Consider the following 15245-nt stretch of genomic DNA (forward strand, 5'->3'; position numbering starts at 1 on the left):
CAAACCCTTCACACTGTTTACAGAATGCACAACCTGGCAGGTGGAGGGAGTCAAGAGTGACAGCTAGGTGTAGCTAATAAAGAAAATCTCTGTATCCATGCTTTGAAGATATTCAGACATGTATATCTACAGACTCCTATGAATATATGTATATATAAGGGTCCTCTGACACCACTAAATGGTACTTAAAAGTCACCTCCCCATACAACACTGAACAGGACAAGAGGAACTCTTTGAAAGGAGCTTTCTGCACAGCGTGTCTGAATTCTGGAGAACAGTCATCATCTAACCATGGATCCAGATGCTTCTCTGATACTTCTGGGTTTCATTCTAATGTTTGAGTAATTGTTTGGCATACCCACCAATTTTGTTGGCATGTTCCCAAGTTTAGAAAAAGTTCTGAAGGGGAAAACATGGACACAATCAACAAAATCACATTTTCTTTAAGCTTCTCTCACATCTGTTATTGCGTTTCTGAAATACTCAGCGTCTTTACCATCCTTTTCCCATTTTAGCAGAATGACGTGATAAATGTGACCAACCATGAATTGCTTACATATGGAGCAAACTCTGCTGCCTGGCTGACTTCCTGTCTCTGCTTCTTCTATTTCATTAAAATAGTCCAGTTCAGATGGAGATTCCTTTCGTGGCTGAAGGAGAAGATCGATCTCCTGATTCCATGGAGGATCCTACTGGTGGAGTTCATGTCTCTTGGTGATGGCCTCCTTAATATTATGGTAAATGTTGCTCCCCCAGAAATCTTCAAGCACTTTAGATCTTACTTTATCGAATGCAACAGGAATGCATTTACAAGAGGTTTACTCATATGAGTCTATGTTTCTAAGTATCATTGGGTCAATCGGGATGGTAATACTGATCACCGGTGGTACCTTGATGTCCCTCAAGCTGCACATTTATAATATACATAAAACTCTCGGCTCCTCTGGCAATGCCAATGGGAAACCTCAAAGAGCTGTATGGACAATGGGGTATCTTCTGGCTGTCTATGTTCTACTTTTTGTAACATCAGTTCTTAAAGAGTTGCTTCACATCAATCCTATTTCCTAAAGCTCCGAGGTGCAGCTGTGATATGTTTATTCAGCACCCTTCATTCCATAATTCTCATTCTTGGGAACCCAAAATACAAATAGATACCATGTAACAGTATATGTGCTTGCCATAGGATATGTGTAAAGCAAGGGTGGGAAGCCACATGCTGTAAATAATTCTTTGATAAAGGCAGTTGTCCCAATACATTGGGCAATATAGTGTGTGTATATATATATATATAGTATATACAGTATACACTATATTGCCAAAAGTATTGGTCGGCCGGCCTTTCCACGCACATGAACTTTAATGTAATCCCATTCTTAGTTCGAAGGGTTCAATATAGAGTTGGCCCCGCCCTTTGCAGCTATAACAGCTTCAACTCTTCTGGGAAGGCCGTCCACAAGGTTTAGGAGGGTGTCTATGGGAAGGTTGGACCATTCTTCCAGAAGCACATTTGTCAGGTCAGGCACTGATGTCGGGGGAGGAGGCCTGGCTCGCAGTCTCCTCTCTAATTCATCCCAAAGGTGTTCTATGGGGTTGAGGTCAGGACTCTGTGCAGGACAGTCAAGTTCCTCCACCCCAAACTGGCTACTCCATGTCTTTATGGACCTTGCTTTGTGCACTGGTGTGCAGTCATGTTGGAACAGAAAGGGGCCATCCCCAAACTCTTCCCACAAAGTTGGGAGCATGAAATTGTCCAAAATATCGCCTTAAGTGTTCCCTTTGCTGGAGCTAGGGGGCCAAGCCCAAACCCCTGAAAAACAACCCCGCACCATAATCCCCCTCCACCAAACTTTACACCTGGCACAATGCAGTCAGGCAAGTACCGTTCTCCTGGCAACCGCCAAACCCAGACACATCTATCGGTTTGCCAGACAGAGAAGCGTGATTGGTCACTCCAGAGAACATGCCTCCACTGCTCTAGAGTCCAGTGGCGGTGTGCTTTACACCACGGTACCCGACGCTTTGCATTGCACTTGGTGATGGAAGGCTTGGATGCAGCTGCTTGGCCATGGAAACCCATTCCATGAAGCTCTCTATGCACTGTTGTTGGGCTCATCTGAAGGCCACACCAAGTTTAGAGGTCTTTGGACTTATTGACCAGGTGGCCACCTATCACCCATTCTTTCACCAATGTTTGTAGAAGCAGTTTGCATGCCTAGGGGCTTGATTGTATACACCTGTGTCCATGGAGGTGATTGGAGCACCTGAATCACAAGATATGGAGGGGATTGGAACACCTGAATCACATGATATGGAGGGGATTGGAACACCTGAATCACATGATATGGAGGGGATTGGGGCATCTGAATCACATGATATGGAGGGGATTGGGGCACCTGAACCCAATACTTTTGGCAATACAGTATATACTGTGTATATATATATATATATATACAACAAATTTTCTTTCATCATTTTTTTTTCTGTAAATTAGAAATTAAAAAAGAAAAAAAAGTCACTTTACATGAAAGTAACTTCTTCTTCCTCTTATTTGAGATAAAGGATTACTCCAGGTTTTGGATGTGTGACAGTGCTGTACCCTGCCACTGTGTTAGTTGGATGAAAGACCACACAGGGTTCTTGTGGATGCAGGTTTGGGGGCTCCAGAATATCAGTTCTGAGTGGAGAAAATTCCAAATAGTAATAGTTTTTCTGTTTTCTCTCGGAGGCTTCAGAGAGTCTTGGGACAGACACAGCCGCTAACCCTGTGTCTAAGTCTTACTGGAGAAAATTCAGTTTGGTGTGAAGGCTTGATAAGTTTGATATGAAACTTAGGCTGGCCATACATTATACAATTATCTGCAGATTTTCTGCCCAATTTCCTTTAGATTTACCTTCAACTATGTAGTGCAAGGGCCCGCCTAATTGGATACAACTGAAAGTGTTGTTTAGGTTTGTCCTCCTATTATATGGTTTTTGGTAAATCTAAACCAAAAATCTCCAGATAATCCTATAATGTATGGCCAGCCTTAGACTTGCAATACTCTCTGAAGAGAGATCTACATTCAGAACTCTCTTCAGAGAGCAGTGAGGAGGAATTCTATCGCCTCCCCACCCCCTGTTTTAATCCCCCTAAATGCTGAACTAACACCCCATAACAGAGCACAACGGGACTGTTGCAGCGCTGCCACATTCTCTTGAATGGGTCAAGCTCAGTGGGTGGTAGTGCCAGCCAAGTGGCCGCTGCCTCTGCAGCCAAAGGAGGAGCAGTTGAGGGATGGTAAAACTGCAGCTCAACCCTGGCATTTTATGCCTCCCCAACTGTAAGTGTAAACAGCCCTAAGGGTCTTGATAATGGATCTGAATTGTGCTCTGTAAATCAGTGACATCATAAATACTATGTCACAAACAAGGGATATCACAGGGCTGAGAAACCTGTCCTGAGCTCAATGCCATCTCTGGCATGTGCCACAGTTGCCTGAGTCTGGGGCAGGGCTGTCTTAATGCATGGGCACCCCTGGTCACTGCCCCAGACGCATGGGGGCCCCATGATAATCTTGCATGACATCATACTTGCCAACTATCTCAGGTTTTCTGGGACAGTCATGCTTTTTATTAAGCTGTCCCGGGATGGCCGTGTCCCGGGAAGCATCCTGGAACCTGTACTGTGTACTCCTGATCCATATATTGTGCCCTCCTGAACCCCCCCTCCCCGTACTGTGCCCTTCTGCCTCCTCCATCCCCCGTAATGTGCCCTTCTGCCTCCTCCATCCCCCGTAATGTGCCCTTCTGCCTCCTCTATCCCCCGTAATGTGCCCTTCTGCCTCCTCCATCCCCCGTAATGTGCCCTTTTGTTGATTGGTCTTTGATTTATGGCTTTCTTATTATTTCAAATCCATTTTATCGAAAGTCCTAATAAATACATGTTTAATTCTATCAACTATTTATACCTATTCTTGAGAGTAGGTGGGTTCCAGGCTGGTAGGGGCCCCAGCTCATTACTTTGCTCAGGGGCCAATGAGGCTGCTAACATTCCCTGGTCTGTGGACAACACTAGATATCCCAAAACAATTTTTCTCTGAAGAAGGGTTTGAAAGAGTGCCCTTGCTTTGAATACGTCTGTCACGCAACAAGCCAGAACATCCATCTGACATCTCTGAGTGATTATGGAAATAGGCAACCAAAGCTGGTAGACAATTTGCATCGGTCATCCTCCAATAATGAATCCCTTGGTGTTCACAGAACATAAAGCCATAAACGCTGCCTAGGTGAACGAGTCAACAGAATGTCTTCTGCAGTGTTGATCCTCCTGATCACTGTCAGCATCCTACAACTCGGGATGGGAATCTCCTTCAACACTTGCCTTCTTCTATTTAGCTTTAAGAACCTGAAGAATGGTCTCAGTGTCAATCCAACCAATCTGATCTACTCTGTCAAGGGACTGGTGAACGTCTTCTTGCAGTTGGTCCTGACAGTAGATGTAGTAACTTCTGTACTTTGGCCCAATGTGTTGTTTATCAGGGAATTACATTTAATGATGACCTTCCTCATGCTGAGCCCGGTTTATTTCAGCTATTGGCTCACTGGCTGGCTGTGTGCTCATTATTGTGTCAGCATCTCCAACTTCACTCATAAGCTTTTGGTTGGGTTTAAAAGATTCCTCTCTTCTTCCCTGCCTCGGGTTCTTCTAGTATCAATGATGGTCTCACTTGTCATGAGTGTCCTGTCTGTCTGGGAACTTCACAGCCTATCTCAGGAGCCTCCTTCAACAAACAACACCCAGTATGCCCCATCCATCTGTGTCGTCTACCTTATGCCCAAATCATGCAGATTGATGGCCACGCTTCTGGGCTGCTGCCTGCCCTTCACTCTTGCTCTGATCTCCACTGGAGTCACAACATCATCCCTTGTGAGACATATGAAGAAAATGAAACAAAATTTCTCTGGAAATAATGGTCCCAACCTTCATGTCCTCATCAGAGCAACAAGGACAATGACCCTGTTTCTAACTCTCTGTGTAATCTCCTATATTACTGGACTCCTCTTTCTCTCAAGTACCTCCTCATACAACACGATGGCCATCAGCCTTCTCTCAATCATGATTTTTCCATTCATTGAAGCTGCTATCATCGTCCAGGCCATTCCTAAACTGAGGAAGATGATTGTGGAAAAGGTCTGCGTTGGGAGACAATGGAGCAAAGAGACTGAAAACTGCGCCTAGTGGAGAAAAAAACATTTATTTCAATAGGGGAGATTTACTAAAACTGGTGCACTCCTCATCTGGTGCAGCTCTGCGGGGGGGCCAATCAGCGTCTAACTTCAGCTTGTTCAGTTAAGCGTTTGCAATATAACCTGGAAGCTGATTGGTTTCTTTTCAGAGCTGCAGCAGATTTTGCACCATACAGTTTAAGTAAATACCCCCCAATATGTGTGTTTCTGCAATTAATTTTTCTGAAATGTTATTTTTTTCTCCTGGATAATTGTTCATATGGGCTGCAATTGCTGACTTCTCTATCTAAAAGTACATTTAGAATAGAAGGAGCACAAAATCGACTGTATGGAGCCCAAAAGGCATTTGTTTTCTCATATAGAAAAAAAAATGTGCTTCATGGTTCTGGCAGGACTATAACGGACACCTACGCCTAGACAGGGCCCCTTTATCAATATGACCAACCACCCAGGACCAGTGCTAGAATATTTTGTTCCCTAGAAAAGACCAGCTACTTGCACCCTCTCCCCCCCCCAAAAAAAATGACCATCACCTATAGTTCTGCTTCACCCTTTCTAGTAAACATCCTCTTTCACCTCATATTTTCCACCCTAGAAAAAATCTTCTCTCCCAAATCCCAAATCCCCCCTCCTAGAATAAATTTCCCCAATCCCTCCTCCTATTACAACCCCCTCCAAATAACCCTTTCCAGCATAAATCCTTCCTTCCTTCCCAGATCCTCCTCCCCCTAGCGCCAATTCCCCCTCCTATCACAACACCTCCCAATCCCCCCTCCTAGCACAACCCCCCCCCCTAATTCCCCCTACCAACAGAGCCCACCCTCCAATCCCACTCTAATAGCACAAATTCCCCCAATCCCTCCTCCTAGCACAACCCCCTCCAACTGACCATTTACACCTTAATGTTTCCTCCCCACCCAAGTCCACCTCCCCCTAGCATCAACCCCCCCCCCCCCCCCTGCTAGCACAACCTCTCCCTAGTACAAATCCCCCCCAAACTCCCCCCCTCCTAACACAAATCCCCCCTCCCAGCACCAATCCTCATCATTCAATACTCCCAACTAGGACAAATTCCCCCAAGTCCTTCTTCTAGCTAATACCCCTCCAAATTACTCTTCATATCCTCCCACCTTATTCAAACCCCCCCCTCCCCCATAGCACAAAACTCCACAACCTCCCTCCCCCAAAACCTTCCTCCTACTCCTAGCACCTATCCCCCATTCCCTCTCCGAGCACAAATCCCCCCCCCCCCCAATTATCTCCATTACCCCTTCCAACACAAATAGCCCCCTTTCCTGCACAAGCCTCTCATCTCAGCACAAATGATTGTTACACCTTCCCCCCCCCTTCATCATGTACAGTTTGAACTTGCAAGCAGGAAACCAGGTAGAGGTGCGGGTTGCGCTGTGTCCTCTCCTGTTGGTGGAGAGGTCCTCCGTACAACAGATGACACAGGGTCGCTCTTGGATTGGGCTTTGCACAGTTTGATTACCCCGTCCCTTTCTCTGCCAATGACTCTGAATGACAGTGAATGAGGAAGATGAAGCTTCCTGCCTGTTACCTAGGTGTCTCATCACACAGCGGAAGCAAAACAATGTTACATCACCTCCGCCTTCACCACCAAACATGGCATCACTTTCACACCTGCAAATCATGGAGTGTTTCCATATTTTTGTCGAACCCCTGTAGGTCAAAAAACATATTTCAGGGTTCCAAGGGGCCCAAACACCAGGGATTAAAACACTTCCTTACATGTTCATTTGATGGACTCGAGCACTAATGATGTTTGTTACAATTGCTTAACAGCTTTTGCAGTTGTTTCAGTTGTTTCAGCATCTTTATGTATAAACAAGTGTATTAAGCCCTGATGAAGGGGATCCCTTGGAACCCCCCAAAAAATGGCTCACCTTTTCTTGGCCTATATGAAGAAGTAAACTGCTTTTTGGGCTCTGTACATTTGGGGTGTTCCTTAGGAGATTTCTGTATATATAGCAGCTGCCTAGCTGGGGATACTGTATTCTTCCACAAGTAACCAATCACAAAGCACTACAATAAAGCCCAATGTGGGTAAAACATGTCGGAGGGGCATGACCGATGGTGTGGGATCTGTAGTGTTTCAGATACTCTACGTTGGAGTTGAATGCAGAGTGCCGAGCTCCCTGCATGCCAATCATGTACTAACTATAAAACGTAGGATCCAAATCATAGCAAATTAACCCTCCAGACTCATCCCTTTGGGAAAAATCTGCTTTCTCCGGCTGCTATGTGTATTCAAGGACCTAAATGCATTCTAGGTCACAAACACAAAGCAAGTCCATTCTGAAGTCATATGTTGTACACTTGTGTGATTCCTTAACTCAAAGATCATTGAAGGCAGAGACAACCCCAACAATCATATCATGAGGTGGGCAGAGTTTTTAGAATTAAAGTGTTTAGAAACCTGAAAAAAATGATGTTACTGTCTCCTAAAAGCAATGTAATATCCTTTGCAATGTTGCTTTCTTCAGTCCTGCCTGTGTTGTATAATACTGGGTTGATCCTGCCTCTGCCCCACCTTCTGAGAATAAACTGACCACCTAGCATGGCACTGTGGTAGTGTGGTCGGTTTCCGTCTTGTGTCATCAATCTGTTAATACAGGCACTGTGTGCCAGCATCTTCCGTAGTCTGTAGGAAGCCATGCCCCCCTCCAGCCACTCCACCCCACCTTTCACTTCACTAGGTTGGGTAAGTGACGTTATGCTGCCAGGTCTCACTGGGTTTCATTGCCATGGAGGGGAGGAAAGGGAAGAGGTAAGTAAGTGGGAGAGGGCAGAAGGAAGGGAAGGGGTAAATTGTTCTATATATTGGAGCAGAAGTGGGGTGATGAGTAGGGCTTGGATCTGTGGGGAATATATGAGGTACAGAGAGAGGTGAGTAGCACAGGGTGAAAAGGAAGGAAAAGGGTAATTAGTTCTCTATATTGACATACAAGTGAGGTAATGAGTAGGGCTTGGATATGGGGGGGATATATGATGTATGGAGAGAGCTGAGTGGGAAAAGGTGGAAGGAAGGGAATGGAATAGAAAAGAAGGGAAAAGAAGGGAAGGAAAGGGGTTCAAGGGTAAATAGTCTTATATATTGCAGTAGAAGTGGGGTAATGAGTAGGGCTTAGATATGGAGGATATAAGGGGTATGGGGAGAGCTGAGTGGGAGAGGGTGGAAGAGAGAGAGAAGAAAATAGAAGGGAAGGGGTTCAGAGGTAAATAGTTCTGTATATTGTTGCAGAAGGGAAGTAATGAATAGGGCTTGAATATGGGGGATAAAAGGGGTATGGGGATAGTTGAGTGGAAGAGGGTGGTAGGAAGAGAAGGGAAGGAAGGGGTTCAGGGGTAAATAGTTCTTTATGTTGGCACAGAAGTGAGGTAGCGCTCGGATATGGGGAGTTATCAGGGGCGGACTGACCATTTGGAATCTTGGGCCCGGGGTCAGTAGGGGGCCCCATGAGATGCCCCTGGTACCTTTGCTTTTTTGAGTTTGGGCAAGGACACAGGGGCCCCATGATCCCCTATTGCCCGGGGGCCCCATGAGTTGTCAGTCCGCTCCTGGGAGGTATATGAGGTTTGAGGATAGCTAAGTGGAAGAGGGCAGAAGACAGGGAAAGGAAGGGAAGGGGTAAATAGTCCTATATATTGGTGTAGAAGTGGGGTGATGAGTAGGGCTTGCATACGGGGGATATATGAGGTATGGGGAGAGCTGAGTCAGAGAGCATGGAAGGGAAAGGAAGAGAAGGGAAGGGAAAGGAAGGGGAAGAATTCAGGGGTAAATAGTTCTATATATTGGTGTAGAAGTGGGGTGATGAGTAGGGCTTGTATACGGGGGATATGGAAGGTATGGGGAGAGCTGAGTCAGAGAGCATGGAAGGGAGGGAAGGGAATAGAAGGGAAAGGAAGAGAAGGGAAGGGAAAGGAAGGAAAGGAATTCAGGGGTAAATAGTTCTATATATTGGCGTAGAAGTGGGGTGATGAGTAGGGCTTGGATATGGAAGGATATACTGTATAAGATATGCGGAGAGCTGAGTGGCACAGGGTGGAAAAGAATGAAGGGAAAGGAAGGGAAGGGGTGATGGCGTAGATGTGGGGTGATGAGTAGGGCTTGGATATGGGGAGATATATAAGGTATGGGGAGAGCTGAGTGGGAGAGGGTGGAAGGGAGGAAAGGGAATAGAAGGGAAGGAAAGAGAAAAAAAAGAAGGGAAAGGAAGGGAAAACATTCAGGGGTAAATAGTTCTATATATTGGCATAGAAGTGGGGTGATGAGCAGGGGCGGACTGACAATTCATGGGGCCCCCGGACAACAGGGGATCATGGGGCCCCTGTGTCCTTGCCCAAACTCAAAAAAGCCTATGAAAAAGGTACCATGGGCATCTCATGGGGCCCCCTACTGACCCCGGGCCCTCGGGCAGTGCCGAGTTTCTAAATGGTCAGTCCGCCCCTGGTGATGAGTAGGGCTTGGACATGGGGGGATATACTGTATGACGAATGGGGAGAGCCGAGTGCGAGAGGGTGGAAGGGAGGTAAGGAAAAAGAAGAGAAGGGAAGAGAAGGTATGGGGAGAGGGTGGGAGGAAGAGAAGGCTGAGGAAAAGGGGGGGGGGGCAGATTTGCAGTGATTGTTAGATAGTACTGACATGTTTTTATTCTGATCCTTTATTTCTTTAGCAAAAGGCATAACAGCTTAATACATTTTTTATCGATCAATAAATAAGAGCACACTTCCAAATGCCGATACGTACATTTCACATACCAATAGGGGGTATCATCAAAACTAAATATCCTAAATAAATTCAAAGGTATTATGTCAACTTAAAACATTGGAAACCGAGTCACAATCCACGAGGCCTGTCCCACTCATGTAACTGGACATTGTCCATATTATTTGTCGAATTTTCTGGCGGAGAGAAAAATTGTTTATTTACAATCAAGAACAGGAGAAATCATGCTTGAGAATGGAAGATAAGTGTTTCTTGATGTTTTCACCTCAAAATACATTATATCCAGTAAGCCACACAAAATGATCGCCTACAATTTGGATTTTTTAATAAAGTCTTTTTTCTTTCTTACTGAGTCTATTTTTATATTTGGTTTGATTTATTGAATTTTTGTTGATGTGGCTTTGTTTCAATGTTTACCATCATGCAGCATTGCCAATCTGGTTTGTCTAGATCAGTGGTCTCTAAACTGCAGCCCGGGGGCCGAATGTGGCCCTTCACTTGCTTTTATCCAGCCCTTGGGGCACAATTCCTTCCACTGACACCAATGATAAGACACTATTCCTCTCACTGACATCAAAAATAGGGCACTGTTCCTCCCACTGACACCAACGATGGGGCACTAATAATCCCCCAAATACCAATGATGGGACATAGCACATTCCCACTGATGCCAGGACATTTTCTACTCCCAATGGCCACTGTCTGGCCCCCCCTAAAGTCTGAAGCACAATAAATTGGCCCTTTGTTTAGACAGTTTGGAGACCCCTGTTGTCTAGAATTGTTTGCTTTCATCCATAGCCATGGCATGTCTAGGATACTAATAGATTAGGGGCACCTCTAGGCAAACAGATTAAAATGTGGAGGGGCTGGTGGGATACCATGATGACAACTTTGCATCAAATCTAAGTCTAATATAATATTTTTAACTGGACAAAAAAATGCTGATCTCAAAAAAAGTGTAATAGGTCAAACAGAGCATCAAATGAAAAACACTTAGGAGTCCAAAGTCTACATTGTTCAACTGGATAAAACAAAAAGGGCAAAACACAGCCAATGTCTTTTGAGAGCCACAAAATTCCCCTTCATCAGGTCTAAATGAAATGGCAGAATGTAAACTGGACTAAAAAGTACTCCTAGGAAGACTGATCTGCAGGCAGAGGATGGTTTAAACAACAGTCAGTGTTGGCGTTCAGTGGAGGTGGCAAAGGTCCCTCACCCATGGCTTTTGCCCAACTTGTATGCTGTTGAATAATAAAGACTTTGGACTCTTAAGGCTTTTTCATTTGGTGATCTTTTTGACCTATCATACTTGGATACGCTACCGAATACAGCAAATACAAACCATGACTCTGTCAGCATTTTGTTGACCTGTGAAAATCCATGCCCAGCTCCCCTCCACTACTACCTCTTCATAAAATGTGATGACAACATAATTAATAGATGGAGTGGAAAGCATATGAAGTATAAAATGTTCCCAAACTGTTTCATACATAGAGGGTGTGGTCTTGTAATGGCAGCACGAGGTTGTGAGTTCTGGGAGCTCTGCAGTCTTTTTCATGCCTTGTTTAACATAGCCTACGCCTCATGGTTCCTATGGATGTTTGATCTTGGCTCCTGTGTGGGACTGCTTAGCATCTACCTAAATGGTGCACTTCAAAGTCCAGAATTTCTGCAGTAATGGTATTGCTATGGACCCTGCTGCAATTACCACAGCAATAGCTTCCTACCATTGCATCTGGACCAGCCATTGTATCTCGGTTAGCCTGCTACAGCCATCTCAAGGTTGACTTGCTATCACCCTCTGCTCAATTAGCTGTTACCTTTACCTCCCAGCTGTCCAGATAGTTGGCAGCAGACAGAATGCCATTGGCAAGTGTTGAGGCAGGCTGCACCCCATCAGCAGGCATTGAGGCAGACTGGACCCCATCAGCAGGCATTGAGGCAGACTGGACCCCATCAGTAGGCATTGAGGCAGACTGGACCCCATTAGCAGTCATTGAGGCAGACTGGACCCTATCAGCAGGCATTGAGGAGGTCTGAACCCCATCAGCAGCATAGAGGCAGACTGGACCCCATCAGCAGGCATTGAGGTCAAATGAACTCCATCAGCAGCCATTGAAGGAGACTGAACCCCATCAGCATGCATTGAGGCAGACTGAACCCCATCAGCAGGCATTGAGGCAGACTTGACCCCATCAGCAGGCATAGAGGCAGACTGGACCCCATCAGCAGGCATAGAGGCAGACTTGATCCCATTAGCAGGCATAGAGGGCGAATGAACCCCATCAGCAGCTATTGAAGGAGACTGAACCCCATCAGCAGGCATAGAGGCAGACTGGACCCCATCAGCAGGCGTTGAGGCGGACTTAACCCCATCAGCAAGCACTGAGGCAGATTGAACCCCATCATCAGGCATTGAGGCAGACTGAACCCCATCAGCAGGCGTGGAGGGAGACTAGACCCCATTAGCAGGCATTGAGGAGGACTGAGCCCATCAGCAAGCACTGAGGCAGACTGAACCCCATTAGCAGGCATGGAGGCAGACTGAACCCCATCAGCAGGCATAGAGGCAGACTAAACCCCATCAGCAGGCATTTAGGAGGACTGAACCCCATCAGCAGGCACTGAGACAGACTGAACCCCATCAGCAGGCATTTAGGAGGACTGAACCCCATCAGCAGGCATAGAGACAGACTGGACCCCATCAGCAGGCATTTAGGAGGACTGAACCCCATCAGCAGGCATAGAGGCAGACTGGACCCCATTAGCAGGCATAGAGGCAGACTGAACCCCATCAGCAGGCATAGAGGCAGACTGAACCCCATCAGCAGGCATAGAGGCAGACTGAACCCCATCAGCAGGCATAGAGGCAGACTGAACCCCATCAGCAGGCATAGAGGCAGATTTGACCCCATTAGCAGGCATAGAGGCAGACTGGACCCCATTAGCAGGCATAGAGGCAGACTGGACCCCATTAGCAGGCATAGAGGCAGACTTGACCCCATTAGCAGGCATAGAGGCAGACTGGACCCCATCAGCAGGCATAGAGGCAGACTGAACACAATCAGTGCATGCTACTTTGTATATGATCATGGGCTCTATACTCTAAACTGGACTTTTTTTTAATTATTATTTTTGTTTTCCTTTATGACTGTTTATCTCGGCTCTTATTGTGTCCCCCTTTGTATTATTTTTTGCCCTCTTCACCTGACCTAAGCTTGTATTTTATTCTCTGTATTGTATTTTTTATTGTCTTTACTGGATGCTTTTATCTTTCTTTGTCTTCTTTTTAAACCCTTAATAAATGTAGATTGAACATAAACAGAAACCTATCAACATTGCAGCTACACATAGGCAGATAGATATGCAAAATATCTCCTTGCCTATCCGGCCATTTCGCATACATGTAAAAACCTTTTTTTTTTTTGCTAGAAAATTACTTAGAACCCCCAATATTACCTTTGTAAGCAGAGGTCCCAGAGAAAAAAATGGTGGGTGTTGCAATTTTTTATGTCACACCGTATTTGCACAGCGATTTTTCAAACGCAAAAAAAAACTTTATTGAATTTTAACGAACACAAACACTATATAATACCTACTTTTTTGGTAAAATAAAAAAAAATATGTTAATGATGATAGATATCTAACGTCACAGTTTAAAAATGTGTATGCCAGGGAAACGGCGCCAAACTACAGTACATAAAAATCTCCATAGGAGACTCTTTAAAAGCCTTTACAGGTTACAAGTTTAGAGTTGCTGCCAGAATTATTGCTGTCCCTTTAATTTTTTTTAGCAACTAAATTACTTGTGATAGCATGGGCCATGACAGGTCCTCTTTATGGAGAGATCTGGGGTCGATTAGACCCCCAAATCTCTACTCTGGCCTACAATGAAGCTGGTCAGACACAGATTGGTCTAATTGACTGCTTCACTGGCTGGTAACGGCCAGGTACACAGAGAGGTGGAAGCGGAAGTGACTAAGTCCTCGTTGCTTCCTTTTTCTGACCTCACAGGTAAGGAGGTACACCATCAATTCAGTGATGGAGATGCTGCCAGTCAGTGTAGTCCCAGGCTCCCCGTCGGCTGAAAAGTTTGATACCAGGATGATGCCTGTAGCTGTAGGCATTTTCCTATAAAAACCACTTAAACCTCAGGACATCATATCACAATTAGAGATGAGCGAAGTATTCAAAAATTTGATTCGGCTGATTCGGCTGATTCGGCGGATTCGCGGAATAAATTTGATTTGAGTCGAATATATTCGCTGCGAATTTAACTTATAAAAGGGTGTTTCTAGGCTTCAGAGAGCCTTTATATTAGTGCAGAACACTGTACCTTTAATTTAAATGCCCTTGGAGTCTGCTGGGGAAGAGAAATAATACTGTCAGTCAGTATGACATGCAGATGAGTGCCGTCCATCTTAGAATCACCGCACACTTCACTCATTTGGGCAGTCACGGGGCCAAAACCAGAGTGTGGAGCCACAGTGTGGCGGTGGAGGCAGCAGCAATGGGAGGCCATACAGCACCCTATGACAAAAATGGAAACCACCAGCAGTGTGAGGAGACCTGAAAGTGGCACATGGCAGAGTGTGGCGATGGAGACAGCAGCAATGGGAGGCCGTACAGGGACCCATGAGACACTCTGGACCTGGCAGCAGCATGAGGAGGCGGTACGGGGGCCCATGGCAGATTACGGGCCTGGCAGCAGCAACGGGAGGCCCGTAATCTGCCAGCACCCTATGACAAAATGGAACCCACCAGCAGGGTGAGGAGACCTGAAAGTGGCACATGGCAGAGTGTGGCGATGGAGACAGCAGCAATGGGAGGCCGTACGGGGACCCATGAGAGACTCTGGACCTGGCAGCAGCATGAGGAGGCGGTACAGGGGCCCATGACAGATTACGGGCCCGTCAGCAGCATGAGGAGTCGGTACGGGGGCCCATGTCAGATTACGGGCCTGGCAGCAGCTATGGGAGGCCCGTAATCTGCCAGCACCCTATGACAAAATGGAACCCATCAGCAGTGTGAGGAGACCTGAAAGTGGCACATGGCAGAGTGTGGCGATGGAGAAAGCAGCAATGGGAGGCCGTACAGGGACCCATGAGAGACTCTGGACCTGGCAGCAGCATGAGGAGCCGGTACAGGGGCCCATGACAGATTACGGGCCTGGCAGCAGCATGAGGAGTCGGTACGGGGGCCCATGGCAGATTACGGGCCTGGCAGCAGCAATGGGAGGCCCGTAATCTGCCAGCACCCTATGACAAAA

At 46.2% G+C, this 15245-nt stretch overlaps 1 protein-coding gene across 1 annotated transcript; it reads left to right on the forward strand.

The window, feature by feature from the left end:
* Window positions 1-4282: 4282 nt before the first annotated feature.
* On the forward strand, window positions 4283-5218 carry LOC149470641 (taste receptor type 2 member 38-like). Its single transcript, XM_089661113.1, has one exon. The coding sequence runs from the start codon at window positions 4283-4285 to the stop codon at window positions 5216-5218; it is 936 nt and encodes a 311-aa protein (XP_089517239.1).
* The last annotated feature ends 10027 nt before the right edge of the window (window positions 5219-15245 follow it).

The sequence above is a fragment of the Staurois parvus genome, unplaced genomic scaffold (assembly GCF_062004578.1).
Source record: "Staurois parvus isolate SC_StPar_1 unplaced genomic scaffold, SC_StPar_1.0 ptg000034l, whole genome shotgun sequence".
In the NCBI taxonomy this organism is placed as follows: Eukaryota; Metazoa; Chordata; class Amphibia; order Anura; family Ranidae; genus Staurois; species Staurois parvus.

What these genes read in the sequence shown, in the direction of transcription:
- LOC149470641 (XM_089661113.1), top strand. Translation starts at nt 4,283, where the DNA reads ATGTCTTCTGCAGTGTTGATCCTCCTGATCACTGTCAGCATCCTACAA.